General features: G+C 40.2%; 2 protein-coding genes across 2 annotated transcripts in view; one reads left to right on the forward strand and one right to left on the reverse strand.

The window, feature by feature from the left end:
* PTER (phosphotriesterase related) overlaps positions 1-18,370 on the forward strand; it is a 75,883-nt gene extending 57,513 nt beyond the window's left edge. Inside the window, exons 4-5 of the mRNA XM_020881350.2 lie at positions 9,775-9,915; positions 17,132-18,370. Coding sequence (XP_020737009.1) covers positions 9,775-9,915; positions 17,132-17,342 — 352 coding nt within the window. The 3' untranslated portion in view covers positions 17,343-18,370. The remainder of the gene's footprint in view (positions 1-9,774; positions 9,916-17,131) is intronic.
* On the reverse strand, positions 18,074-27,181 carry C1QL3 (complement C1q like 3). The gene is made up of 2 exons (XM_020881351.2): positions 26,593-27,181; positions 18,074-20,750 (listed from the first exon to the last, which is right to left on the reverse strand). The coding sequence occupies exons 1-2, from the start codon at positions 27,178-27,180 to the stop codon at positions 20,571-20,573; spliced, it is 768 nt and encodes a 255-aa protein (XP_020737010.1). The 5' UTR covers position 27,181; the 3' UTR covers positions 18,074-20,570.
* Positions 27,182-27,926: the final 745 nt, after the last annotated feature.

Below are 27,926 nucleotides of genomic sequence, written 5' to 3' on the forward strand. Positions count from 1 at the left end.
AGGAGCTGGAATTCCTGGATTCCTGAGCAGTTAAGAAACCTAAGCTTTAGTTTCTTCATTTCTGCATTTGTGTTAATACATGGCATCTATATTTCACCAGCTCATTATGAATTTCAGAACCTGCCCTTTTCATGCTCTTGGTAGCATTTAATGATGCCAACATCTAGTGAACTGCTCACAGCAGGCCCTGGTTTCTTCTTCTCTACTTCTGTCATGATGGGGAACAAGTCCCATCACTTCACTCTTCCTTCTTGCCCTGTTCTGGTCTATGACAGCATGATTCTCCCAGATGCTAGCCTAAATTCCCCTTCCCTTTGCACCCCCACAAAATAATAACTGTCTACCCCACTAAGATCTCCAAATACAGCCCCTCCTATCCATTCTTCTGTTGTTAACTTAATTCAGATCCTCATTTGTCCCCTAAACCGCTGTAATTATCTCCAAACAGGAAATCACTCTCAGTTTTGCTCCCTAATCTAGCGTCCATGTTGCTACCATTTGGATCTTTCCAAACACAAATCTGCTTTACATATCTCCATCCTGATTTACAGCTGTTCAGAGGTTCCACGTCACCTGCAGCACAAAATCCAAACATCCTGGTCATTTGGTCCCTACCAATCTTTCCAACTCATCTCCCATCCTTTCTAGATGCACAGGCAGAAGCTGGGCAAAAGCCACACTGATCATGATTTTGAGTAACCTATGCTGAGTGTTCCTACATGTTTCTCACATGACCTCATCCCTCTGATGTGAATACAATATTCTCTGATCTACTAGGCAGAGCATTTCTTCAATATACATCTAATCAGAGATGTTTTTCTCTGTGAAGCCTTTCTTGAATGATCCAAGCAGTGTTTGTTATCTCCTCTGTGTCAACCCAGATCCTAGGAGTACTTTTTTAGACTCGGTAAGGTCTGAAAAGCAATGATCTGTTTCCATGTCTATTTTCCCTATTGGACAGTGATCTTCTTGAAGGACGGGGTTCTATATTATTTGTCTTCGTTCTCCCAGCTTGTACATCATAGTAAATAAATGATCAACAATATCTTATTAGATGGATGAATGGATGGACAGATGGATGCATCTCCCTCATGCACATTAGCGCTGATAAATTCAGCCTTATCTTCCAGAAACAACAAGCTCTTTTACCTCTCAATAGGTGTTCTTCTGATTATCCATCCTTCATCTGACACTTGAATCCCACCAACCTACATCTGAATAGTTTTCTTCAAGACTCAACTCAAATGAGTTGCCTCTTTCATTATTCTTTCACAATATTTTGTATGTATTGTACTATAAAAAGCTTTCAACATCTTTAACTGTAATTATTAATTTAAATATGTATTTCCTTCCCTGACTTTCAGTTCTTTGAGACTGCTGCTTAAATTTCTTATTCATAGGCGTACTCCCAACACAAAAGCTAGCACAGTGTAGGTAGCAGTACAAGACAGTAAATGTTTGCTAAATTAATTCATGAAGGTGTGCTTGAATGTATGAGATGAAATCATATATTTGCAAGTTCTTTGAAACCGGAAAAGCCCAAGACAAATGTTAGGTAATGTTATCATCTGGATCACACCCACATATCATATCCTTTCCTCTGCTTCTTAGTTCTTTCTTCCCAGAGAGCTCACAGGCCTTTGTCTAAATTATCATTTCACACAGATTTCCTTGCTCCCACTCAGAGTGCATTTTGACATTAAACTAAACCCCTCAGCTCTTGGATAAAGATCTAGAATATAAAGAGGTTTGAAAAACAGAATCAGCCGTCTTGCGTTTCAGTACTGGCCTTAAAAACGTACGTACGTGATAACCATATTCTGAAAACAAAGACAGCCAGATGGTGTCAGAGAACTGTTTTCTTAGCTAATAGCGATATATTTGTCATCAATGTATGCCTGTTCCTTTTAAAGAGAGTCTGTTTAATGGTTGAGGAGCAAACAGAAGAAATGATATAATATAAGTAACAAGAATAAATACTTGATACGAACATCTCATCTTCCTCTTGGGAAATTCCAGGATATTTTACAGATAACATTGTGATCAACATTATTGACCTTAAAGAAGGGACTTTCTCCAGTGTGAAACACAGCAGCTCTTCTGCATCTCACAATCACCACACTATTTAGGGCAAGAGGTGAAAGATATCTACCTCAAAGGCTGGGGAAGAATGGAATAAGAAAGAATGTAATTATTCATGGAAATAGAATATACGGCAACCCACTCCAGTATTCTTGCCTGGATAATCCCACAGACAGAGGAGCCTGGCAGGCTATAGTCCATGGGGTCGCAAAGAGTCAGACATGAATGAGCGACTAACACACATAGAATATGGAATGAGGAAAACTGGCTGAGGTTGACACCTTCGCTCTTATAAGAAGTGCTATGAGATCACTGATGACTGGGAGGGGCAGGACCTCTGTTTAAGCCTCATCTGAAAGACGTCAAGTAGAGTATATTTTTTCCCCAGTACCATTTTGACATCTGGGGTCAATCCCTTCTCCAAGCGGAAAAAAAGTCACATGCATAAATGCAACTTCAGTAGCATCTTGACAGTCCCTGGAAGTCATCCAGCTGATTGTCATTTGAGTGTAGTTAAGTCACCTTGTTAGACATTCTGTATGCTGGGTGAGATGCTTTTGTGATGGGGTTTATTTCTCCATAGGGAAGTGCTGTCCTAGGGAATGTGGCGGTGAAAGTGGGTGGATGCTCTCATCATAAAAGGAGCAATGGGGTGTAAGACCAGGACATCTGAAGACGAATACAAGTTGTTCTTATTCACCAGCTCTTCATTTCAGAAGTTAAGGACTCCCAAACTTTTCTGAGACTTAGTTTCTTCATCTATAAAATGAGGACAATCATTGAGGGTGGGGCCCTCATGATGGGATTAATGCTCTTCTAAGAAGAGACACCAGAGAACTTGTGAGAATGTGGCTGCCAGCAAGCCAGAAAGATACCTCTCACCAGACCTGACCATGCTGATACCCTGATCTTGGATTTCCAGCCTCCAAACTATAAAAAACAATATATGTCTATTGTATAAGCCAAAAAATAATAAAAATAAAATGGGATGCACATACTTTTTTCATGTAGTTTTTGTAAAAATTAAATGATATGGAGCCATCTAAAATGCCTGAGGATTATTAAGTTTTTATCTTTTTGCTTCACCTGCTTCTCCATCCTACCACCTCATTAATATCTAATCCCAAACTTTTTTTTTTGCAGGGCTCTCTTCTGAAAAGTATGTATGACCACTGACAATATTTTTCCCCATAGATTTTATACTGTGTTCCCTTCTTTAATAGGGAGAATTTAAGTGAACTCATTTCTTAGTTGCCTTCACACTAATGTTCCATTATCTAGGCTGTGTCACATCACCAAATATTACTAATAATATTGGGTTGGCCAAAAACTTCGTTTGTGGTTTTCTTCCACAACATCTTATGGAATGAACTTTTTGGCCAACTCAAAATATGCGTGTGTATGTATGTGCAAGGCTTCTCCGGTGGCTCAGTGGCAAAGAACCCATCTGCCAATGCAGGAGACTCAGGTTAGATCCCTGGGTCAGGAAGACCCCCTGGAGGAGGAAATGCCAATCCACTCCAGTATTCTTGCCTGGGAAATCCCATGGACAGAAGAGTCTGGTGGGCTACAGTCCAGGGTTTGCAAGAGAGTCGGACGCAACTTGGCGACTAGACTAAACTAGAGACATATGTGTGTGTGTGTGTATCTATATATATATCCTGGCTTTTTAATGACAGCAAATTTGTCTGTCTCCTTTTTTAACTTCATTTACCCAATGTCTAAAACATAAGCCTAATTGCTTCTTTTCTGAAGTCTTCTCCCCGGTACATTACTGTGAAATTTGTAACAGTGTCTTACAGAGGGACCATTTCCCTCAAGTGGCACTCCTTTCTAATTCCCAGGGATTACATTTGACACTTACACGTGTAGATGAATCTCACTGAACATGTTCATCTTCCTCTAGAAACTTACCATGCCATATTTCAGATGACATTTACCATCCAGGCAGGATTTATATGTAACTGATGTCTGGAGGTCTGGATGCCTGCATTCCCCATCCCTCCCTGAGATAAAGCTTTTGGAAGACCACATACAGGAGGATCATGCAGTGTCTCATGGGCCACTGTAAGGCCTTGGCTCTTTCTTGAGGAAAATGAGGAGCTGTTGGTGGGTTGTGAGCAGAAGACAGACCTGATTTGACTTCGTTGTGAAGATAGACTTTGGTGGTTGTAATTGAATAGACAGTAGCAGAGCAAAGGAAGAGAACCAAGGAGTGTTTGAGCATCTGTTGCAGAGATCCTGCAAAAGATGATGGAGTTTTGGACCAGGAGGGCAGCAGGGGAGGTTGTGACGTATCTGGATTCTGGTCATATTTTGAAAGTCAAGCCATAAGTCTATTTGATGGGCTAAATGTAGAGGGTTTTATAGGAAGAAAGAGGAGAAAACCCCAAGGTTGTTGGTCTGAGCAGTGGATGGATGCAGTTACTATCAACTTAGATGGGGAGAGTGCTGTAGCAGCTGGTTTGGGGTGGGACATGAGGGGTTTAGTTCAAGGCATGTTAAACTTGAGTTGTCTATTAGACATCCAAGTAGAGATGGCAAGCAGGCAATTAGACATGTGAGTCTGAACTTTGGAAGAAAGGACCTCACCATAGAAGACCCTTAATATGTGATCCTTAGTATTTGTGAGAGGTTTAGAGCAACCTCAGATTCTAAGATAGTAAGCAACAGTATGATTAATAGAGCTCCTCCTTCTCTGACCATATCACTGGAAATATCCAGAATGACATAATGGTCAAATCCTCTCTATGATATGCAGTGATTGAAGACCTCCACAAAATAATCCTTTCTTATTTGGGGAGTAAATTTCTCATTTTTCAAGTGTAGTTTGAAGGTACAGTGGGGAGGGAATTACATTTCAAAATAAAAATTAAAAAACATGGTGCACATACAAAGTCAATGCAATTCTGGAAAATGTCCTTTGAGGATAAACTATTTAGCCATAGGAGATGTCACATAGTATGATTATTAAGGAAGTAGATTCTAGCCTCGAAATGAATTTACATTCCAGCACATCACCTTGCATATCTAATCTCTATGCCCCAGTTTCCTCATCTATAAACCTGAGACCAGATGGGATTATACAGAATATTAAGTGAGATAATAAATAAAAAGCACATAGCACAATGCCAGAAGCACAGTAAGTTCTTATACTTGTTGGCTATGACAATGATAAGCAAATTTATTTTTGTTTTCAGTTGGAACTAAGACTGAAAGATTTTCTTATAGTTTTTCATTTACCATGGATATAGACTCACTATATCACTTAAATACTTATAAAACTGAGTCTCAAGGAATTTAGGCCTAAAGAAGCTAAAAGACATTGCAATCAGAAATAAGAGTCTGATCCAACCTGTTATGGGCAACTCCATTGCTTTTCTTGACTCCCCTCCCTGACCCACCTGGTATTTTGCCCATATTGGTAATTAACAATTGGTAGTTAACAAACCAAATGAACTGCCTCAAAAGGAAAAAAAATACTAAACTTATCTCTTCCCCCTTATGTTAATTGTGTATATTTCATTTTTAAGCATGATTCTTTGAGGAAAACAGAATATGTTTACTATAGAAAAACACATATTCTTTTAGCCGAGTAATTTTGGAAGCAAAAATGGTCTCCATGGTAAGAAGAAAGAAAAGGAGTAGTATTAATAGAAGGTGGCACCGAGCTAATGTGCATTTTATAGTATAAAGGAAAGAGTTTTTTTAGCCTCCCTGCCTAAAACAACATCATGAACTAGAAGTTATGCTAAATTGGTGAAGAGAATAAAAAGGAACCAGCTACAATATGATTGCTCAGAATCAGAGTCAAGAGCCAGCTCCCAGGAAGCAGCCCGGGACAGCAGAATCCTCTCACTCATGGACAGAGGCTTAACTGGTCCTCCTAGAGTTTGGAAGAGAGGCTCTGAAAATACTTCTGACCTCTTAGAAGCAGATTTAAAGACATATAATAGTGCTTTAATCCTGGCATCCTGATGTTGCCAAAGTAATAGAATACCATGATGGAAAAAAGTCTAATAAGACAATGATTATCTGATGTTCCACTTCTTCTCCAGGTCAGCTTTGGATCCTAACAATCTCTTATTTTCTCTTAACTCCCTTCACACAATATTTAACAAGGCTTATTTTCCCTTATTTTTTTCCATATCGTCTCCTGGTAGGGTCCTTCCTTTCTTCATCCTTCTTCCCTCCCTCCCTTCTTTTTTTCCTTCCTTTCTCTCTTCTTTCTGTTTTTGAATCTCTATAGTGATGCTTTAGGGGTTAACTTTCAGCTCAGTTTAGTCGCTCAGTTGTGTCCAGCTCTTTGAAACCCTATGGACTGCAGCATGCCAGGTCTCCCTGTCCATTACCAATTCCCAAAGCTTACTCAAACTCATGTCCATTGAGTCGGTGATGTCATCCAACCATTTCAACCTTTGTCCTCTCCTTCTCCTCTCACCTTCAATCTTTCCCAGCATCAGGGTCTTTTCCAGTGAGTCAGTTATTCACATCAGGTGGTCAAAGTATTGCAGTTTCAGCTTCAGCATCAGTCCTTCCAATGAATATTCAGGACTGATTTCCTTTAGGATGAACTGGATGGATCTCCTTGCTGTCCAAGGGACTCACAAGAGTCTTCTCCAACACCATGGTTCAAAAAGATCAATTCTTTGGCACGCAGTTTTCTTTATGATCTAACTCTCACATCCATACATGACTACTGGAAAAACCATAGCTTTCATTAGCTAGACCTTTGTCACAGAAGTAATGTTTATGCTTTTTAATATGCTGTCTAGATTGGTCATAGATTTTCTTCCAAGGAGCAAGCATCTTTTAATTTCATGGGTGCAGTCACCATCTGCAGTGATTTTGGAGCCCAAAAAGATAGTCTCTCACTGTTTCCATCATTTCCCCATCAATTTGCCATGAAATAATGGGACCAGATGCCATGATCTTAGTTTTCTGAGTTGAGTTTTAAGCCAACTTTTTCACTCTCCTCTTTCACTTTCATCAAGAGGCTCTTTAGTTCTTCTTCACTTTCTGCCATAAGGGTGGTGACATCTGCTTATCTGAGGTTGATATTTCTCCTGGCAATCTTGACTCCAGCTTGTGCTTCATCCAGCCTGGCATTTTGCATGATGTACTCTGCTTATAAGTTAAAGAAGCAGGGTGATAATATGCAGCCTTGACCTACTCCTTTCCCAATTTGGAACCAGTCTGTTGTTCCATGTCCAGTTCTAACTGTTGCTTCTTGACCTGCATACAGATTTCTCAGGAGGCAGGTCAGGGGGTCTGGTATTCCCATCTCTTGAAGAATTTTCTACAGTTTGTTGTGATCCACATAGTCAAAGGCTTTGACATAGTCAATAAAGAAGAAGTAGATGTTTTTCTGGAATTCTCTATCTTTTTTGATGATCCAAAGGGTGTTGGCAATTTGATCTCTGGTTCCTCTGCCTTTTCTAAATCCAGCTTGAACATCTGGAAGTTCATGGTTCACATACTGTTGAAGCCTGGCTTGGAGAATTTTGAGCATTACACTCCTAGCATGTGAGATGTGTGCAATTTTACAGTAGTTTGAACACTCTTTGACATTGCCTTTCTTTGGGATTGGAATGAAAACTGACCTTTTCCAGTTCTGTGGCCACTGCTGAGTTTTCCAAATTTGCTGGCATATTGAGTGCAGCACTTTCAGAGCATCATCTTTTAGGATTTGAAATAGCTCAACTGGCATTCTGTCACATCCACTAGCTTTGTTTGTAGTGATGCTTCCTAAGGCCCACTTGACTTCGCATTCCAGGGTGTCTGGCTGTAGGTGAGTGAGCACACCTTCGTGGTTATCTGGGTCATAAAGATCTTTTTTGTATAGTTCTTCTGTGTATTCTTGCTACCTCTTCTTGATATCTTCTGCTTCTGTTAGGTCCATACCATTTTTGTCCTTTATTGAGCCCATCTTTGTATGAAATGTTCCTTTGGTATCTCTAATTTTCTTGAAGAGATCTCTAGTTTTTCCCATTGTATTGTTTTCCTCTGTTTCTTTGCATTGATCACTGAGGAAGCCATCCTTTTCTCTCCTTGCTATTCTTTGGAATTCTGTGTTCAGATGGGTATGTCTTTTCTTTTCTCCTTTGCCTTTAGCTTCTTTTCTCAGCTATTTGTAAGACCTCCTCAGACAACCACTTTACCTTTTAGCATTTCTTTTTCTTGGGGATCATCTTGATCACTGCCTCCTATACAATGTCATGAACTTCTGTCCATAGTTCTTCAGGCACTCTGTCTATCAGATCTAATCTCTTGAATCTGTTTGTCACTTCCACTGTATAATCATAAGGGATTTGATTTAGGTCATACCTGAATGGTCTAGTGGTTTTCCCTAGTTTCTTCAATTGAAGTCTGAATTTGGCAATAAGGAGTTCATGATCTGAGCCACAGTCAGCTCTCAGTCTTGTTTTTGCTGATTGTATAGAGCTTCTCCATCTCTGGCCACAAAGAATATAATCAATCTGATTTTGGTATTGACCATCTGGTGATGTCCATGTGTAGAGTCTTCTCTTGTGTTGTTGGAAGAGGGTGTTTGCTATGACCAGTGCGTTCTCTTAGCAAAACTCTAGTAGCCTTTGCCCTGCTTCATTTTGTACTCCAAGGCCAAATTTGCCTGTTATTCCAGGTAACTCTTGACTTCCTACTTTTGCATTCCAGGGGTTAACTTTATGTATCCTTTTTATCTGTTAGAGTTTAAATTTCTTGAGATAATCTACTCTTGTTCCAGACTTGACTCTTCTGTCTGAAGCCTGCACTTATCCTATATTTTTCTCCTTTTCCGTTCACTTACATAGTCTTACAAAGAGTGATACTTTTGCTATGATCTCTACTGAAGTGAGAAGATACCCATAAAATTAGCATAAAATAATAAATTCTATTTAAAAAATAAACACACCAGAACATAAATATCTATAGGAGCATTGCCCCTTCAAAAAAATTACACTGATATTCACATAGGCTTTGGGATTAATTTTAGAACCACTTTATGATCGATCATCACAAACATCATGTGATGTTGCCTTACCTTGGATTTATGTTTTATGCAGATCAGTATTACTCACCTAATTCTCCAGTCCTGGCCAAATTTCCTTTTTGATAGTTTCCATCGTTCACATCAGTCCCCTTTTCAAACAAATATAGAGCTTACCCTGAAGACAGTTCTGGAAAAGAATTACAAACATTGTTTTTGAGATGGCAGCATAATTAAACTTTCTATAGTTTTGAAGTCCTTGAGATGAGAAAACTCCCTTTTGGATGATAATGTTCCCTAATTTCTGGGCTTCCCTGTGGCTCAGACAGTGGGAAAAAAACTGCCTGTAATGCAGGAGACCCAGACTCAATCCCTGGGTTGGGAAGACCCCAGGAGAAGGGAATGGCAACCCACTCCAGTATTCTTGCCTGGAGAATTTCATTGACCGAGGAGCCTGGTGGTCACATTCCATTGAGTTGCAAAGGGTTGGACACAACTGAGCAACTAGCACTTTTACTTCACTTTTCCTAATTTATAGTAACAATTGAACTGAATATTTATAGTCACATCCTAAAAGCCAACTCCAAAATTCTTTTACTTGATTTCAACTATATTCCAGTACATAGTGCACTTAACACTTTTAATCTGTATGTGTGGAAAACATGGTCTTGATAGTAACAATATGTCTGTCTTCTTGTCTCTAGGACTATCCTTGATAAGAAGGAACTACTGGAGTTTGCTCAACTTGGCTGTTACTTGGAATACGATCTCTTTGGTACTGAACTTTTTCATTATCAGTTCAACCCAGATATTGACATGCCCTGTGATAATAAAAGAATTAAAAGGTAAATATGATGAAATCTCTCACAGCATTTCCTCTTACCATTTCTTCCGGATTTTCATATCTGGGTGGGAATTAGTAAAGATTCAGAAAACAATAAGCAGGTGGAACCAGAGACTTGCAAGGGAAAATATATCAATGCTGTTTCAGGAAGGCAAATCTCTATATATTATTTCAAGGAGAAAATGAGTCAACCTAAGTAGGTAAAAGCTTAGCAGAGCCTTAGAAGTTCAGTGCAGATGGGCAGCTGATAAGAAACACAGATAATACTCAATCTCTGCTCTGACAGTAAAAGAACAAAAGACATTTCCCTGTTTCTATTCCTAATGAAGTAAGCTGTTTCTTTCTTGGGTTGATCACACCAAAGTCCTAACCTCCTGCAATGAATTTTTGAAATGTTTATTAAAAATGTTCACTAAAGAGGTAATTGCAACTGAAAGGCTACAACGTCAAACATTATATAAAATCCAACCTCTCAAAATTGTTCAATATTTGTGAGGGAAAACAAATAATTGTAGAAGTCATCCTCTGCACTCAAGTGGAAATTTTTGAGAGTCAAGACTAGATGGTTACCTGGTTTGCCTTGGTTACCTGGTGATATGAAGAATGAAGGCACCAAGTTAGGGAACCTGGGAGGTGAAATAGATTTGGGATCGGCAGGATGACTTTAGTTTGGGAATATAGTGTTGCTACCCATGGGGCCATGGGAAAAAGGTGTGAAGATCAGGACAGACTTGGACATGCAGCTAGACATTGTTGGTTTGCATGTGACAATCAGTAGCGTGGGAATGAATGAGATCACTCCAAGAAGCAAACGAGGACAGAACCCTGGTGACCACCTACATTTAAGGGATGAACTCAGAAACAGTCCCTCAAGGACAGGTTGAGAAATCTTCAAAGCATTAAGAATATCAGGGAAATGCATTGTTATGGAAGTTGGTGAAGAAGGATACTTAAAGCAGAAGGACTTGAACCCTTGTACTAAGTGGCAGATACCAAGAGAGATAAAGATGGAAAAGTATCCATTGGATTTCACCATCAGTAAGTTTTCAGTTCACAGTCAGTAAGTGCAGCCTTGGCAGAAAAGGCTTGAGGAAAGACTAGAAAGTGAGGAAGAAGACAGAGAATATGGAGGCTACTCTTTCAAGAAACTTGGTAGTAAAGTGAAGGAGGGTTGCAGGGCTAGAGCTAGAAGACCAGAGAGGGGACTTCCCTCCTGGTCCAGTGTCTAAGACCTGCATGCTGTCACTGCAGAGAGCCCAGTTCAATTCCTGTTCAGAGAACTAGATCCCACATGTTGCAACTAAGAATTTGCATGCCACAACTAAGACCCGGCGCAGTCAAATAGATAAATAAGTAAATAAGATAAGTAAATAAATGTGAAAAAAAAAAAGAAGATGACCAGACAGGGCCAAAGAAAGGTTTTGTTAGGAGACCAAGAGAATGAATCCAGGGACCTGGTGTTTATTCTATAGGGTTACTATAAATTTATATGAAATAAAGCATGCACGTTTTAGGTGAGTATCTGGGGTATACTATGGAAATGATCAGCCAATGTTAACTTAAAAAAATCTGGACAGATAAGAGATATAGAGCAAGACTCCTGAGGAGACAAAGAGATGGTATTTGGGCAGCAAATAGCAATGGCTGATTCATGTTGATGTATGGCAGGAACCAACACAACATTGTAAAGCAATTATCCTTCAATTAAAAATAAACCAATTTTTTTTTTAAAAAGGAGGTATGCTATTTCCATAGAAATGAGAGGAGGCGAGGCAGGTAACGGAGTGAGTGCAGATCAACGTCTTGGTGAAAGGAACAGAACACTGAGGACAGATGGTCCCACTTGATCTCGAAAGTGCCTTTGAAAGAGACATGGTCATCTCCTGTGAAGAAAGGAATAGATTCAGGGCAGGACCTTGTATAGGAGGATGAAGGCTGGGAGTGGATGGAGAGTGACTGACAGATACTTACTCAGGACATGTTGTGTGGAAGGCCCAGTGGAGGCCAGAGATCATTACTACTTGACTGTCATGATTTGGTGGTTATTTTCCTAAAAAAATGTTTTGTGTTTTGGTAGTAGGGCCAAAAAGGTTTTGTGAGTAGAAGTAATAGATGTAGACAGAGAGAAGGTTGGGATTCTGTCTGAAGAACATGCTTGATATTCAAAGGGGACAAGGGCAGGGTTGAGATGAGGGTCATGAGGTCCAAGCTGGAGGAAGAAAGTATAGAGATGGAGAGATATCTAGCAGTAACAGACAGGGGTAAGTCCCTGGATGCTTTAATGATGTGAGTGAATACAGAACGTGGAAGAGGGTGAGCCAACAACTAGAAAGATGCAACTCATGGTCAGGGTGGAAAACTGAAGGTTGAGCGGAGAAGTAGTTCTCCATGATGACAAAAGCAGAATAGCGTTTTGAGTGTAGAAAACTTGTTGGAATAAGAGTAAGCCAAATTGGAGTAAAGAAGTGATGCCCAGAAAATGTGAGGCTTGAGCAGCACATGTACTATTATGACCATATGTACGTATGTACACTGGGGTGTGGGGAAGGTCTAACAGCTTTAGGGTCTTTCCCCTGGGCAGTTGATCTTTACATGCATGTCTTCTGCTGTCCCGTGAACTGACATACCTCCTTGATGAGCTCATTAATTAAAATACCTTCCAGTTTAATATCATTAGAGAAAGATAGTTGAGCAATGTCACGGTAGTTACAAAAATATGAGACACTCACTCTACATCTTTAAACTGCCTTGACTGCCCTGACTAGTATCACTAGGTCTTTTTTTTTTTCAACTACTCAAACCAATTCTTTGATTAACAGATTTATTGTTTGTTTGTTTTATAATTTCAATTTACTTGCCCAGAAGTACCATTCAGTACTGGCAAATTGTATTAGCTTGAACCATACTCAGAGGTGAATATTCTCTGGAATTTAAGATGAGCCTGTGTGGTAGATCTTTCTCATCTTTCATGATCTCAAAATCATGACTTCCTGATGAATGCCCTAAACACATATTTTACAATTCATCTTGGAAATAGGAAGCTTGCTCCCAGGGTTCGCTTCCTTTCTCTAAGCCCCCTTGTGGCAGTGAGGTGTATCTCCAGCCCTATGCTTTGCGTAAGGCTCCTAGACTTTCTGGAATGAAAGAGGGGACCCACAGAGGGAGATCCATGGAGATATGAGCTTTCATTGTGCCAAATGTAAACATTCTAGATGTATGGAACTACATAAAAATTTTATGTATATACACACATCTGTGTATATATCTATGTGCCTGTATATGTATGTATCTTTAATCTTCTGTAAATTATAAGTCATATAGAGTGAAGTAAGTTAGAAGAACAAACGTCATGTATTAACACATACATGTGAAATCTAGAAAAATGGTATAGATAATCTTATTTGTAAAGCAGAAATAGAGACATAGATCTAGACAACAAATGTATGAACACCAAGGGGGGAAGGGAGAATGGCATGAAGTGGGAGATCGGGATTGACGTACGTACATTACTATGCATAAAATAGATAAATAACGAGACCTACTGTATAGCACATGGAATTCTACCCAATGCTCTGTGGTAACCTAAGTGGGAAGGAAGTCCAAAAAGAGGGGATGAATGTATAAGTATGGCTGATTTGCTTTGCTGTACAGTAGAAATTAATACATTGTAAAGCAATTATACTCCACCAAAAATTAATTTTTAAAAAAGCCACGCATTAAGTCACTGGACTCCAGTACAGCTCATGGTGATTATTAAATGACTTTCGCGTTGTGTGCGCCCTAGTTTATTCCCTTGTCCCCATCTCTCGGGTGCTTGGTTTTCAGCCCTCATCAGCAGTCCTTCTCCGAGCTTCAGGAATCGTAAAGCTTTGAAGTGAACAGAGAAGCATGCTTCTGCCTACCTCTGGTTTTCGGCACCAGAAATTCTGTGTCTAACACCTGTTTTCAATCTTCTGCTCCATTTCTCAAATCTTATTATATCTCTGCCTTTTCACACTTTGTAGTCTCTCTCTAATATTTGTTTGCAAAACACTAACTCATTTGTATTTCTATAATTACTGTGATTTTTTGTCTTCTCATCTGTAGTGGTTCCTTCCTTCTGGCAGCCTCTCTCTAACTACTGTTCTTCTACACAATGGCACAGCATGTGAGATGATCCCTTATTTTAGGAGCAACCAGGCAGCTTTCTTGATAGTCAAGATAAAATTATGTTTCTAGAACCAGAACATTCTCTTTCTCATGAGATAACTAGTCTTCAGTTTCTTGACTTACTGAGCTCTAACAGTTCCCATTTTCAAATGAGTATCTTTCCTTGCTACTGCGAAATTTAGTAACTTTGTGTTCCAGGATATGACTCAGGCCTCTTACAGGTATCTGTTTATCTATATGATATGCCTCTGTAAGTAATAAGATTTCATTTTTTCACAGACAAGGAAAAGAGACAAAAATGTTAAGAAACGCTCAGAAAATACATGGGGGAAAGTATACCTTAAAATTTCCTGTAATGGGAAATTCCTTTTTAATTGTGGATCAGGGTTTGTCACCCTAAGTTTCAGCATTATGCATGCATCTGTGAAATATTTCTCTTCCTTCATAAATGATGATACTGCTGTCTTAGATAATTCCCTTAAAGAGAAGTTGTTCCAAAAGCAACTTTAGATCAGAACTTTTGGACATTATACAAATTTTAAAGACCAACAAACGAATGTCCTACCCCTATATGGGGGGAGGTGAGGGTACATGGAATACAGACGTGGGGGATTAATAGGTACAAATATTAGCTATAAAATAAGCTACAAGGCTATATTGTACAATGAAGGGAATATAGTCAATATTTTATAGTAACTATACTCAGAGTATAACCTTTAAAACTTGTGAATCACTGTACTGTATACCTGTAACTTACATACCATTGTACATCTACTATCCTTCAATAAAAAATAAAGACGTAAATAATGATGGTGGCACAGATAACACTCCCAAGTATTTTTAGGACACACTTGGGGTACAAGTGGTATGACTGAAGATTTCTAGACGAAACACCCAGGTTGGCTCTTTTCTGGCATCCCTTTAAGTATAATTTATTTTAAAATGTATGTTCTCATATAGAATAGGTAACTAATGAGAGCCTACAGTATAGCTCAGGGAACCGTACTGAAAGCTCCGTGGTGACCTAACTGGGAAGGAAATCCAAAAAAGAGAGGAGATATGTATACACGTGGCTGATTCACTTTTCTGTACAACAGAAACTAACACAGCATTATAAAGCTACTATACTCCAGTAAGAATTAATAAGAATAAAATAAAATGCACATTCGCAGAAGGCAAAGCTTTGTGTTCAAGTGTGTTGTTGTGGCGACCCACATTTTGCTCACCTTTGTTGTTGTTTAGTTTTTAAGTCATGTCTGACTCTTTTGAGACCCAACGGACTCTAGCCTGCCAGGCTCCTGGCATGGAGCCATGGGATTTTCCAAGCAAGAATACTAAAGTGGGTTGCCATCTCCTTCTCCAGGGGACCTTCTGAGACCAGGAATCAAACCCCCATCTCCTGTACTAGCAGGCAGATTCTTTACCACTGAGCCACCAGGGAAACCCTTTGCTTACTGTAGTATTCATTCAATATGACTCATGCACTAGAATGCCAAGAAGTACTGTTGAAGCAAAAAGGATACCTTTCAAATAATTAGCCCTTGGAGGAAAGTGCTGCCCATCTATCTAGATCCATTGGGGAATTTAGGGGCCAACAAGATAGTATAGAAAAGGTCAGAGAACAGCCAGGGTCTCCAAGCTGCAGGTCCTGCCATCAGAGACGCATGGAAGTCACAGCAGACACTGCCCGGTGTCCAGACATCCACAGATGGTGGCTGTCACGAGGGGACTGACTCACACTACGGATTACAGCACTTAAAGCAAACAGGATTAGATGTTTAGACAATAGGCAGGAAGACTTCTATAGTTCACTGACTATAAATTTAAAGGAACAGTCCATTATTTATAGCAATCTCATCGACATAGAAGGGAGACAGAGTAAATTTTTATTGGTCAATTTAATCCAATGCTCCCACACTACTACTAAGCCAAAATACCCATCAGCTTCAAAAGGACTAACGCAGAGGGACTGAAACTGACCTTTTAAAAATGATGATTGATCTAAAATATGACATGAATGAACTATAGCTCCAAAACAGAAACAGACTCACAGACATAGAGAACAGACTTGTGGCTGCCAAGGGGAGGGGAGTTGGGGCAGGGGAGGACTGGGAATTTGGGATTAGCAGAGATGCAAACTTTTAGAAACAGGATGGATAAACAACAAGGCCTGCTGTGTAACACAGGGAACTATACTCAATATCCTGTGATAAACCATCATGGAAAAGAATGTGAAAAAGAATATATATGTATAACGGAGTCACTTTGCTATACAGCAGAAATGAACACAAATTGTAAGACAAATTGTAAATCAACTCTACTTCAATAAAATTAATTTAGAAAAATGACAACCAAGGGATTTCCCTGGTTCAGGGGCTAAGACTCCGTGTTCCCAATGCAGGAGGCCCAGGTTTGATCCCTGGTCAGGAATCTAGATTCCCCCATGCCACAACTAAAGATCCTACATGCTACAATTAAGACCCAGTGCAGCCAAATAAATAATAAATAACTATTTTTTAAAGATGTCTACTGCATCACATGCCCTTCATTTTCAAACCAACTAATTTTAGTTTCAGAACATTTTACTTGTACGAAGATTCCTATCATTTTGCTATTTTAATCCCAAATAGTCATTGATTTTACTTGTTAGAAAACAAAAATAGGAGAGACAGAGAGACTGAGATCTGAATAATGGGTTCACTAAGTGAGGTATTTTAGAATGGAGAGATGGATACAAATTCAGGATCAAGTTATTTAATGAAATGCTAAAGTGGCCATTTATTCAAACTAGCACATCTGATTAGAAGCTATCTTTAATGCAGGCTTGCCAGGCATCATCATAAATATCACAGGCTAGGAATTTCTGTGTGCATGGAATAAAGATCCTCTTCCTCGTACGACAGGATAATATCTTTAGCATCACCACACAATATTTATTAAGGGTGTCTTCACAATGGAAGATGGTATCTTTACAACATAATAGTTTATGAGTAGGAAAAAGTTTAAAGCATTCTGAATGTTGTAAATGTGAAACCAGTGCCATATAATGAATTACCATTTTTTCACAGGGTGAGACTTCTGGTGGATGAGGGCTACGAGGATCGAATTCTGATGGCACACGACATACATACAAAGAATCGGCTGACGAAATATGGAGGTCACGGCTATTCCCATATCCTCACCAACATTGTTCCTAAAATGTTGCTGAGGGGGATAACTGAGGGTGCACTTGATAAGATACTGATCGAGAACCCCAAGCAATGGCTAACTTTCAAATAGGTTGGTTGTTAAGAATTCACACCTTGAGTGTAAAGCTTGCCAGGGAACAGAGAGTGATTTCAAACCCACTGTGAGATATTAATCAGAGCCACAGAGGACTAACGACGGAATATTTCCTTTTTATGGGAAATAGAAGACTTTTGCCTTCTCAGAAACTGGCTATTACATCTGTACCTTTAGGGAGTTGCAGAGCCTAATTAAGCCCTATTGTTTTTCGTTCACAAAATAAATACAAAAGTAGCCATTTCCAAATGATGATTTACAGTTTAGATCCCGAGTGGAGTTTTGCTTCCTTTTGTTTTGTTTTCTTAATCCATCAGCAGCACTCCTTGAGAAAACTTAAACTGTTTTTAGTTAAATTACGCCCTTCTGGAGCAATCTAATGTTTCTTGTAATATTGATGATTCTACTAATTACCCTGCTGTTCTTTAATTAATGCTTAATGAATAATATCCCACTTTAAAATAGCTTCTGCAGCAAAGGAAGCTAAATTTTGAGACATTTATTTTAAGGATACTGTAATACAATAACCAATTCACAACAGTAAAAATATTGTGGAAGGTTAATTATATCTGTTCACCTATCATATACTTAAAATAAATCACTTTTGTTGCCTGTGCCTTTCTGGTATCGTTTTCCTATATTTTCTTGTGACTTGAAAAATTTATATAAGGGGATATGAACACACAGCATAGTATTCTATTATAAAAATTCAATCATAAAAGTCAAAATATATTACATAATATAGTTTAATGAATCATTACATTTATAATAACAAAGGCCACAATTTAATTAATTAATAATATAGAATGCAAAAAAAGAGAAATGTTTGCCTATATATATATATATTCCCTTTATTTTCTTTACCTTTCATTTGTCTTTCCTTGGGCCTGAACAGAAAATAATGCTTATTTATCTGAAGAAAAGGTCAGATCTATTAGAAATGACAGTCTGATTCTAGAGCCAAATTTTAAAAAGGTACCCAGACCTGATGTTTAGTGTAAATAAAACATTTTTTGAAACTCTTAGTTGATGTATACTGCTGTTTATAAACTAATCTTTTGGTTGAATCCTTCACTATACTATTTGCTACCTAAAAAAGAAAAGTCTCCAGACCTTTACTGCCAATTCCTCTTCGATAAATACATATTGTTAAACTGAAATAAAATCTACTCCAACTCCTTTATGATTTATCTTACATATTAGAAAGGCCAAATAGAGTTAGTCATTAGTTTTGATAAAGGGGCTAAGTTGTTGCTAATCATGTAAATCATGAGAGTTACTCAGACCAAGGCATTTAAACCAAGAAAACAGCACCTTCAGATGGGAACACCAGGCGTAACTCATTCGGAAAGCTGAGGTTCGTGAAATAAAAGATATTTCTATGTATCAAGGATGATCAAGCTTTCTGTGTATTAGAACAGAAAGCACCCAAGAGGAAGGAGCCAGGAGAACAAACTAATTCCTTTAAATGAAAAAATGCAAATGCTCTTCACCAGTAAAAGAGACAGATTTTTCAGTCTCTGTTTTTGAAATCTAGTTGTCAAAGAGTCTTCAAAGGCAACTGAGAGTGGAACAGATTTTTCATTGTAATAGTGGAAGTAGTCTGATAGTTAGGATATATCAACATGCATTTCAAATCTTTTTCTTAGAATAAAGAGATGGCTTTTGGCAGTGTATTTTAAACAGAGAGGAAGGATTTGCACTACTCTCAAAATCTACCTTACTGTCAGCTTCAGGCCACCTGAGAAAAAAGAAAAAATTGATCATTCAAATGCATATGATTCATAAACATTGCAAAGGACAGCTACTTCATCTCTGCAGTCCTAACAGTAACAGTCACAGAATGCAGTGAAAGTATTGATTGGCATATGGTAATAAAGAAGTCACAGACTTAATTTACAGACGTGATTTCTGGGGCATTTTAACCTGATAAAATTTAATTTTCTGGATCACTCTTAGAAGTCATCTGAATGATTTTGCTACTCCATATATTTTTGTCTTCCAAAATATATTTCAATCCAAAATAAGTCAAGTAATTTATGCACGTTTGTGTTTGTGCCTACATGTACATATTTTTTAATTAAATTTTTGGGTCTATACAGCCACTGTACCTATGGTCTGAAGCCATATATATATTATATTTCATCTAACATATATATATATACATACACATATATATATGTAGCAGGTATTTGTATAAAATATATACACTTTGTTGTCATATTGGTTATATGTGAAATGGTTTGTTTTGAAATAACCTCAGGCCATGACCTGTTGTAACTATTTGAAGGCCTTATTTAGTGTCCCCTCGGTGAGGCATGCAGCAGTGCAAATTAAACCTATGTGCATTGGGTTATGAATAATCTTTTGTTTCAGAGAAGGCGAAAGCCTCTGTCTGATTTAACACCAAAGAATAAATTTCTCTGACTTGTCCAAGTAAACCTAAACACATTCTACTGACAAACCGGACACAGGGGATTTTTCTAAATACCATACATAATTACACGTTTACACATTAGAGGGTAATCCTATGATACAAGTTCAATCTCTATTTTTAAGGACTATCAACCAAAAAGAAAAGAAGATTCCTAAGTTAAAGGAAGTGTGGAAAATGACCATAGGCTTGGGAATTCCCTCAAATCCAGAAAATTCCAGGTTAAGGCTTGAAGTTGAATCATTCCCAGGTCTAAGCTAAAGTTAACAAGAATACAAGGCAAACGATTTCTTTGGGGACAAAGCAGCATTGTGTCAATGAGACCCTCTCCTGCAGGGTAAAAGTCATTCTTCCCCACACTGTAAATGGACCCCGAGTTTCATAATTAGCAGATAAACTCACAGGAACCAAAGCCGACATATGGATAAAAGCAGCGAGATCACAGTACACCAAAGTATCATATATATCGAAGAAATAATTCAGTGTCTTAGATTTTTCTATAAAAATTTGTGATCTATATATAGGACTTCATTCACACGGACACTAACAATAAGGAGTATTTGCTTTGGCGGTAGTGGATCACACATCTGCTTATCTTGATTTTAATATATATTTTTTTTACATCATGTTCTGAGTACACAGATGTGAGTCAGGTAGCATTTGAATCCCCCACATCATATACACAGCTGAGGTGCCCCGCATCCGGCATCCCCCGGGGTCCTCGGTTCACTGACGTTAGCCACATGAATCCAAGGTCTGAACTCAGAGTAAGAAGCTTAGTTTTTGCACGATCAGTCAGCATAAATAATAAATCCAGAAAATGTGCTGTATTTGTTGTTGTTGCCTCCGTGGGCTTTCCCGCCATCTAACTTGATGTAGACTTCGTCCCCTGGCTCCAGGTGAAGAACCACGCTGTTACTCGCATAGTCGTAATTCTGATCCGCGTCTTGGGCGATCGCGCTGGCGCGCACCTGTGTGAAACAGACAAGAATTAGAATCTGCAAAAGAGATCTTCTTTTCTTTGTCTTTTCTTTTCTTTCTTTCTTTCTTTCTTTTTTTTTTTTTTTTTTTTTTTGCCATTCACACAGCACCATAAATAGACTGGCCGTTAGGGCCCTGAATTTAGCACTGCCAAGTCCACCTTGGCCTTGGGGCTGTATGAGGATATCTTTGCAATGGTTTCAACTACGCTACTGGAAAACAGAAAATAGCGCTTTTCTGAGGGTCATTGTAGCAGTCTTTTTTTTAAAAAAAAAAACTATATGTGGTAAACAATGCATACCAATCTCTTTTCTTCCTAAATCAGGACTTTTCTAATTCCTTGTATCTCTATGCCCAGTCACTTCCTGAAATGGCCATTGTTTTTTGCATTTTAATTTAAACCAAGCAGCAGTATTCTAACCAGGTGTTCATGAGTACAGAAGTTCAAACCAAACTTCAGTTGGTCCCTCTGATTATTAGAAAATTGAGATCCATGGTATGTACAGACTCAGAGAAATCTGACTCCTCTAACTCTACTATACAGAAAGAAAAAAAAAAGAAATCTTTTTGATTTGGGGCTTTCAAAATCTAATTCAAGGAAAAGCCCCTGTACCCGAATCAAACATCTTTGGTTTAAAAGTTTTCATAGCTCTTACTTCTATTTGTGCCTTTTTATCACTTAGTTGTGTGCACTTAAAACTATTTAATTTTAATACATCTAAAACTTATATAAGGAACAACATTTCTACGATTTGATGTCTCTAAAATTTCTAGAATTTTTGAATGATCTCATGGAATACCCTTTTATATTTAGGTGATTCTAAACGTGTGGTTTGCTCTGAGGATGGAGCTTTGCTTATAATCCACTCAGGTTGAGCCTGTGATCTCATTAGAGAGCTGACAGACACCTGCAAACAGTCCAATTCCCCATCATATCAAGTAATATGGACATTCTGTCACATTCTCAACTCCAATTAGGCTTCACATTCATTTAGTTATATTTTGAGTCTACCTTAGAAAAAAAATTTTTCAATAGGCAGACTTGTACTTGATTTATTTCAGTAAAACATCTACTTTGTGGCTTGTTTCTATTCCACTGTAATGATATTTCCCCAAGTAACACAGTGAGTGATTTAGTGGTTTTGTAAACCTGTACTATGTAATAATGCATGACTTGGGGTGCAATATGTGGGATTTTATCACTTGGTAAAATGAGAGAAATGAGACATAAGTCAAGCATTTCCATTCCTTTCTTTCAAAATTTAAATGATAGGCTTTCAAATTAAATTTTCATGTGGTATGTTCTCACAGTAATGCTGAAATGTTAAAAAAGGAGAAGGCTCTTTGACACTGCTGAACTTGTAATTCGAGTAGTATTTTAAGCATTTCTTTCTGGATATCATATGGCAAAAGGAGAAAGGGGCTTAAAGATTTAGAATCATTTAACACTGTGCTATTTAGCACTAATATAATGAAAGCAATATATAATTATGCTGAGAAGCACTGATTCAAATGTATACACCAGTTTAGTGAAGTGATCTATTTTGAACATTAATAAAAATACAACTTAATGTCATAATATTTTTTAGGAATTAATCCATTAAATTATAGGAGTTGGATGCTTTCATTCACTAATTTCATCTAGTCATTACATTCCCAGGGGAAAATAATCTATAAGGAGGACAGCATTCTTAGGGACTAATTTTTTTTTTTAATGTGTAGATTTTTAATGAGTGAGAAAAATTAAAATACAAAATAATTGCTAGTCATATTAGTAATATGTGAGTTATCAATCTATAATAGGTTTCTCACCTAATAATCAGCCACACATTTTTATTTAGTGCTTTAGGTATTTAGTATGAAATTCTATGGGTATTGTGCTTTAACACTGTTTTCTACATGAGGGCAATTGAGAACTGGGATTATCAAAATCAGTTGATTTAGAGATAACAGTCTTAAACACATATATAATAAAATTTTTATTCTATTGCATTATGGGGTCTAACCACAAACCCATGTAAATGTTACCATTTTTATTCAGTAGGTGTTACCATGAAAATCTGCAAATGCATTAGGGTGATTCCACAGACTGGAAGGTTACCCTTACAGTTTTCACTTCCTTTGTTGGATAAAGCCAGTGTGATTGCTTTTTAATGAAAGTGATTCTCAAAGATTTTAACCTGTACTGTACCATAATACTCTCCCAATTAAATACATGCCATATTCTAGTGTACTTTGCATGATTTTTGTATGCCTGCTCACCTGATCATACTATAAAGGTATAATGGAACTTGAAATTTCAAGCTCTAGTATCCAGCCCAGTAACTTCCAACAATTCTTCCTTTAAGCCATCAAATTATTGAGGAAAGTAATGTATCTACCCTGAAGACTATTTTCAGGTTCCAAAATGTACACTGATTTCAGCATTTTCTCTGAAAGGTTGGTGTATTCTTTTCTTTGCCCCATATACTCATTTCTACCTAAATGCACTCTAACATCTTTTCATCTTATAAGTTAACTATTTAGATTCTGCTGATCTTAAGTGCATGTTTCACAACCCCTAAAAAGATAATTAATTTGATATTTCATGAATCTTGCTAATAAATTAATACCAGCCCACAATTGTCCATTATTTCCAATATATCTCATATTTACTGGTGCCATGACTAATAAATTCTTAGAGTAAAAATGGATCTTTAATTATTTTATAGTTCTAATCTTAAGCCAGTTTTATTTTTTATTACAGTAGCTTTTTTTTCTTTCTAGAAAATTAGAGTAGCTTATTATAGTGGTATTAAAGTGACTGGATTCAAATAGCTATATTTTTTATTCAGATTTCCTGCTAAAAGTATACAAACTTAAAAAATTCCTGTCTCTGTTAAAGCTATTTGAGTCCAACTCTTGCCTTTAATATGCACTGTCATGGGCTTTTAACACATGGTAAGATTAAATTTAGGTTGATGGTTTCATGGGGAATATGAGAATCATGGTCCTTTTAGTTCTGTGTTTGTGAGGATATGATAGGTTATGTTGCCTTAGCATTATCTTATTAGTGAGGGTTTATCATTAGAGACAATATTTATGGTAACATTTGCTAATTTAATTAATCGCTACTGATGCTCTCATAATTTCATTTTCATTGTACTTCTGTGGAATCATAAACAAAAGGTTAAGTGGTGCATCAGGTTAATTTACTGGCCCTTGATGTTTCCATCTGTGATTCTGCATTCAAACACAAAGCATAAATAAAATGGTTCTCATATAGTTATGGTCCAGAGGCATTCCTCTATCCTAGAGTGAACTGCTTTTTTAGTTTAATTTTTTGTGCTTCTCAAATCTACTTAATCCATAGAACATTACGCTGACATGGATCTCTTGAGTTTCTGTTTTATGAAAACAAATTAGGTCAGCTCAGAAGAGGGAACTGCTGTCTAAGAAGTGATCAGACGAGAGTAAAATTGAAAATCAAGGATCAACTCTTTCTTTAATGTTAATTAAAAAAAAGATTTTGTAAGATTTGTCATTTGTAATGCCTGCAGACCAGACTTTACAAAATAGTTCTATTCTGTAGATAGAATTTCTTAACACTAATATTGTAATAACCATTTTGCAAAACAGTCCTTGCTGAACTTGAAAATATATTGTTTGATACGGTATTTGTTTTTCTGAATAACTTGTTGCTCACCTTTTATAGAAGCAGCAGCTTAATAATGCCAATGAAAAGCATTATACATTATCAGGTCAGCTGTTTTGCCCTTTTTTTTTTCCTGATCCTCACAGAATGCATATCCTAGGATGATACAAAGAACTCTTCTACACTCCAAACAATGAAATAATTTTAAAAAACAAAATGCACATGGAACACATATATGGCATGGTTTTCCTGGAATCTAAATCTGGCCTCAGCGTCAACATTTAAGCTAATTTAAATGTATTGCTCCCTGGCTTTTCATGCAATTGCAATTTCCAGAGACTTAAAGATGTGTGTTTTTATACTCTGGCTGAAACAACTTGAATCTTTTTTTTTTTAATTTGAATTAATACCTCTAAAAACAATCTCTTCAGCCTGACAGTATTTGCTAGACTTAATCTTTGAGTCAGAAGGCAGCCAAATTGTAAATAAATGGGTGCCTCATCACTGCCTACTGAGGGGCTGTTCACCAATCATTTTGTTAAGGTGACACAATAGCTCTATTTTGGTACAATGAGTCATGCCCTTTTTAGCCATTTACCTATAAGGAAGCCACTGCTCTGTGAATAATTTTTATTTATCTTAATATTATTTTCATGCATAATAACTATAACAAACAACCCTGTCAGTGCCTCCTGGTGGCCATTTTTCCTCTTTTTTGTTCTATCTGACCTTAGGGTCCCTTAAGCCATTTACTTCTGAATTCCTTTACAAGTGAGGGGTGATAGGAAAGAGAATGGACAGGATATTTTGCCCTTTCTCTTATTTATTTAGAGCATTTGTGTTTCACTTTGGAAGAATTCTGACACTGTGAATTGGGTGTTTGGAGTAAATTCTGCTTTACTGTGGCTTAATAGAAACCAGGGTTATAGCTAGGAAGGTCTCAATTCAAGGGACAAGCGACCTGAAGCCTGAGAGTCCTTGTTACACCACAGTTGGCCCTCGCAGGGTCATGCGGAGCGGGGTGGAGCGGGACTCTGTGCCACCGGAGAAGCGAAGTTAAACCCAAGAACTCAGCCCAGACTGCAGGCTGCAAGGCCTCCCCCAGCGGCTGCTGATTTACCGTGTGCAGAGGGTCTGATTACCCTTTGAGGTAGATACAATTATGATTTTCCTCCCCTGACTAGAGATCAGACACACTTCGGTTTTGCAATGACCGCGAATTTCTCAAGGCAACGATAAAGTGGCCCCAGCCTAACACCGCACACCATGGCCCTTGGAGCAGCAGGCAACGGCTTGGCTCAGGGGAGCAAGTCGCCTAGCCGAGGGCTAACCTGGGGCTATTTCATAGTCCGGCCAAGGCCACCGCTGCTTGTGAGGGAAAGGCTGGGGGAGAGACCCTCACGAAGGTGCCCTGGGGCTCCCTGGCAGGGAGGCTCATTGCCCCGGGGTTGGGTTTGGCCGCCAGGTTCCTGACCACCGGCCTGTGCGTCCTCCGGCTCCAGCCAGTGGAGTTTGGGCTGGGTTTGGGAGCGTGTTTTATGGCACAAACCCAGGATTCTCAACTTTTCCTTTTGTTAGCAGCACTCATTGTCTCTCCCCCTTCTTCAGCTGAAATCTAAACCAGAGTTTTTGCATCTCGAATTTGACTACTTGTGAGTTTATCCGGGCCTGGCGACCGCGGATCCCGTGGTCCTGCCTTGGCCCCGGGTGCGCCCTCCGCTCGGACTCACCCCTCCGCGCCCCTTCTATTTTTCCCTTTGGGCCCAGGTCTTTCTCCCTCGCGTTTGTCACGCTGGCACGCCCACTTCTGGCTCCCCCAGCCCTCCCAATTCCTGGCAAAATCTGACAGTGACCCCACGCTGATGAGCATCCCACAGCCGGGGGGTCGCTTTCTCCTTCGGGACTGCCCGAGGTGCACGAACTGTCCCGGACCGAATCCTGCTTCCCGTTTCTTAGGGGCGCGCGCACCGAGCGCAGGTGCCCGGGCTCGGGAGCCACCCTTGCCAGGCCGCCGGGCGCTCTTCGGCGTACGACCCCCGCCTCCCCAAGGTGGGGACAGCGTCCCCCCTCGCTCGCAGCTCCCGGGAGCTGCAGCTGCCGCGCCCTTCCTCCGAGGGCTCCCACCCCCCATTTCCGGGGTCTCCTCCCTCTCGCCTGCACCTTCCCGCGCGCCCTCCCCGCCCTCCGCCTGCTCTCACCTGGTTGTTTTTGCAGAGATCAGCCCACATGCTGGTGCCATCCCCTCCTCGCATCAGGACGTGGTAGGTGAAGAAGTAGATACCCGGGATAGAGCAGGTGAACTTGCCCGTGGTGGGATCGTAGTGGTTCCCGAGGTTGGTGACCACGTCGTCGAACTTGAGCACCTCGTAGCCTTCATGCTGCCGCTTGAGGCCGGCGTAGAAGGCGATCTTGGGCACCGTGCTGTAGGTGGCGGCGCTGATGGCCCCGGCCGCGTTCAGGCCCGGCGCCCCCGGCGGGCCCGGCAGGCCTTGGCGGCCGGGCTCGCCCTTCTCGCCCGGGGGGCCCACGGGGCCCGGCGGCCCGGGCTCACCCGGGGGCCCCCGCGGGCCCGCCTTCCCCGGCCTGCCGGCCTCGCCTTTGGGGCCCTGGATGAAGGTGGGCAGGGACTGCATGAGGCCGCGGTCGGGCGTGGCGGCCGTGCTGGGCGCCTTGGTGCCCCCGTAGGGGTCGCAGACCATGCGGCAGGTGCCCAGCATCTCGTAGTGCGCCGACGTGCCGGCCGAGCTCACCAGCACCGGGATGAGGATCACCAGCAGCAGCACCATCACCACCCCCAGCGCCCCGGCTGCAATCAGGCGCCTCCTGCTGCCCACCAGCCGGCTCAGCGCGGGGCGATCCTCTTGTCTGCTTTTGGACAAAATTTTGAAGGTTGGGCGGGGACCTCCTCAGAGCCGAAAACAACCCCCTGCGAACCCCAAGTCCCCTGGGCGGGCGCGCGCCGGCCGCTCCTCGCGGGCTCTTGCTCTCCCCCCAGCTGAGGCTGCGGCTGGGGAGGGAGCTCGGACGCCAAGTGACTTGAGCTGAAGTCCCGAGCTGGGGGTGCGGGTGGGGGTGGGGGCAGGGGGAGGGGTGCGCAGGGCGCCCTCTCGCCTCCCGCGAGCCCCCGGCACCTGTGGCTGCCTGGGCGCCGGCGCGGCCGCCCTGAGCGCAGAGCAGCCGCCGCCTCCCGCGCTCTCCCGGGCCGCTCACACTTTTATGCCGCCGCCTGCGATCGACTTTTCCGTTTTTGCCGACTGCGCCAGTTCGCACCAACTTTCCGTCTGAAGTTGCCTTTTTCTGCCTCCTTCTCTTCTTTCGCTCGCTGGGATCGCCCTTCTCCTGTCTTTTCTCTCTTTTTTTTTTCCCCTCCTCGGCAACCACCAGAACTCTAATAGATGCGCATCCCCAAAACCCCACGCACCGGCCGCAAGACCTCGGGCCCGGCGCCCTCCGGGTGAGCGGAGCAGCGGCGCTGGGCACCTGCAGCGGCTCCGAGAGGCTCCGGGCTGGATCGGAGGAGCTGGCGAGCAGT

The sequence above is a fragment of the Odocoileus virginianus genome, chromosome 9, assembly GCF_023699985.2.
Source record: "Odocoileus virginianus isolate 20LAN1187 ecotype Illinois chromosome 9, Ovbor_1.2, whole genome shotgun sequence".
Taxonomy (NCBI): Eukaryota; Metazoa; Chordata; class Mammalia; order Artiodactyla; family Cervidae; genus Odocoileus; species Odocoileus virginianus.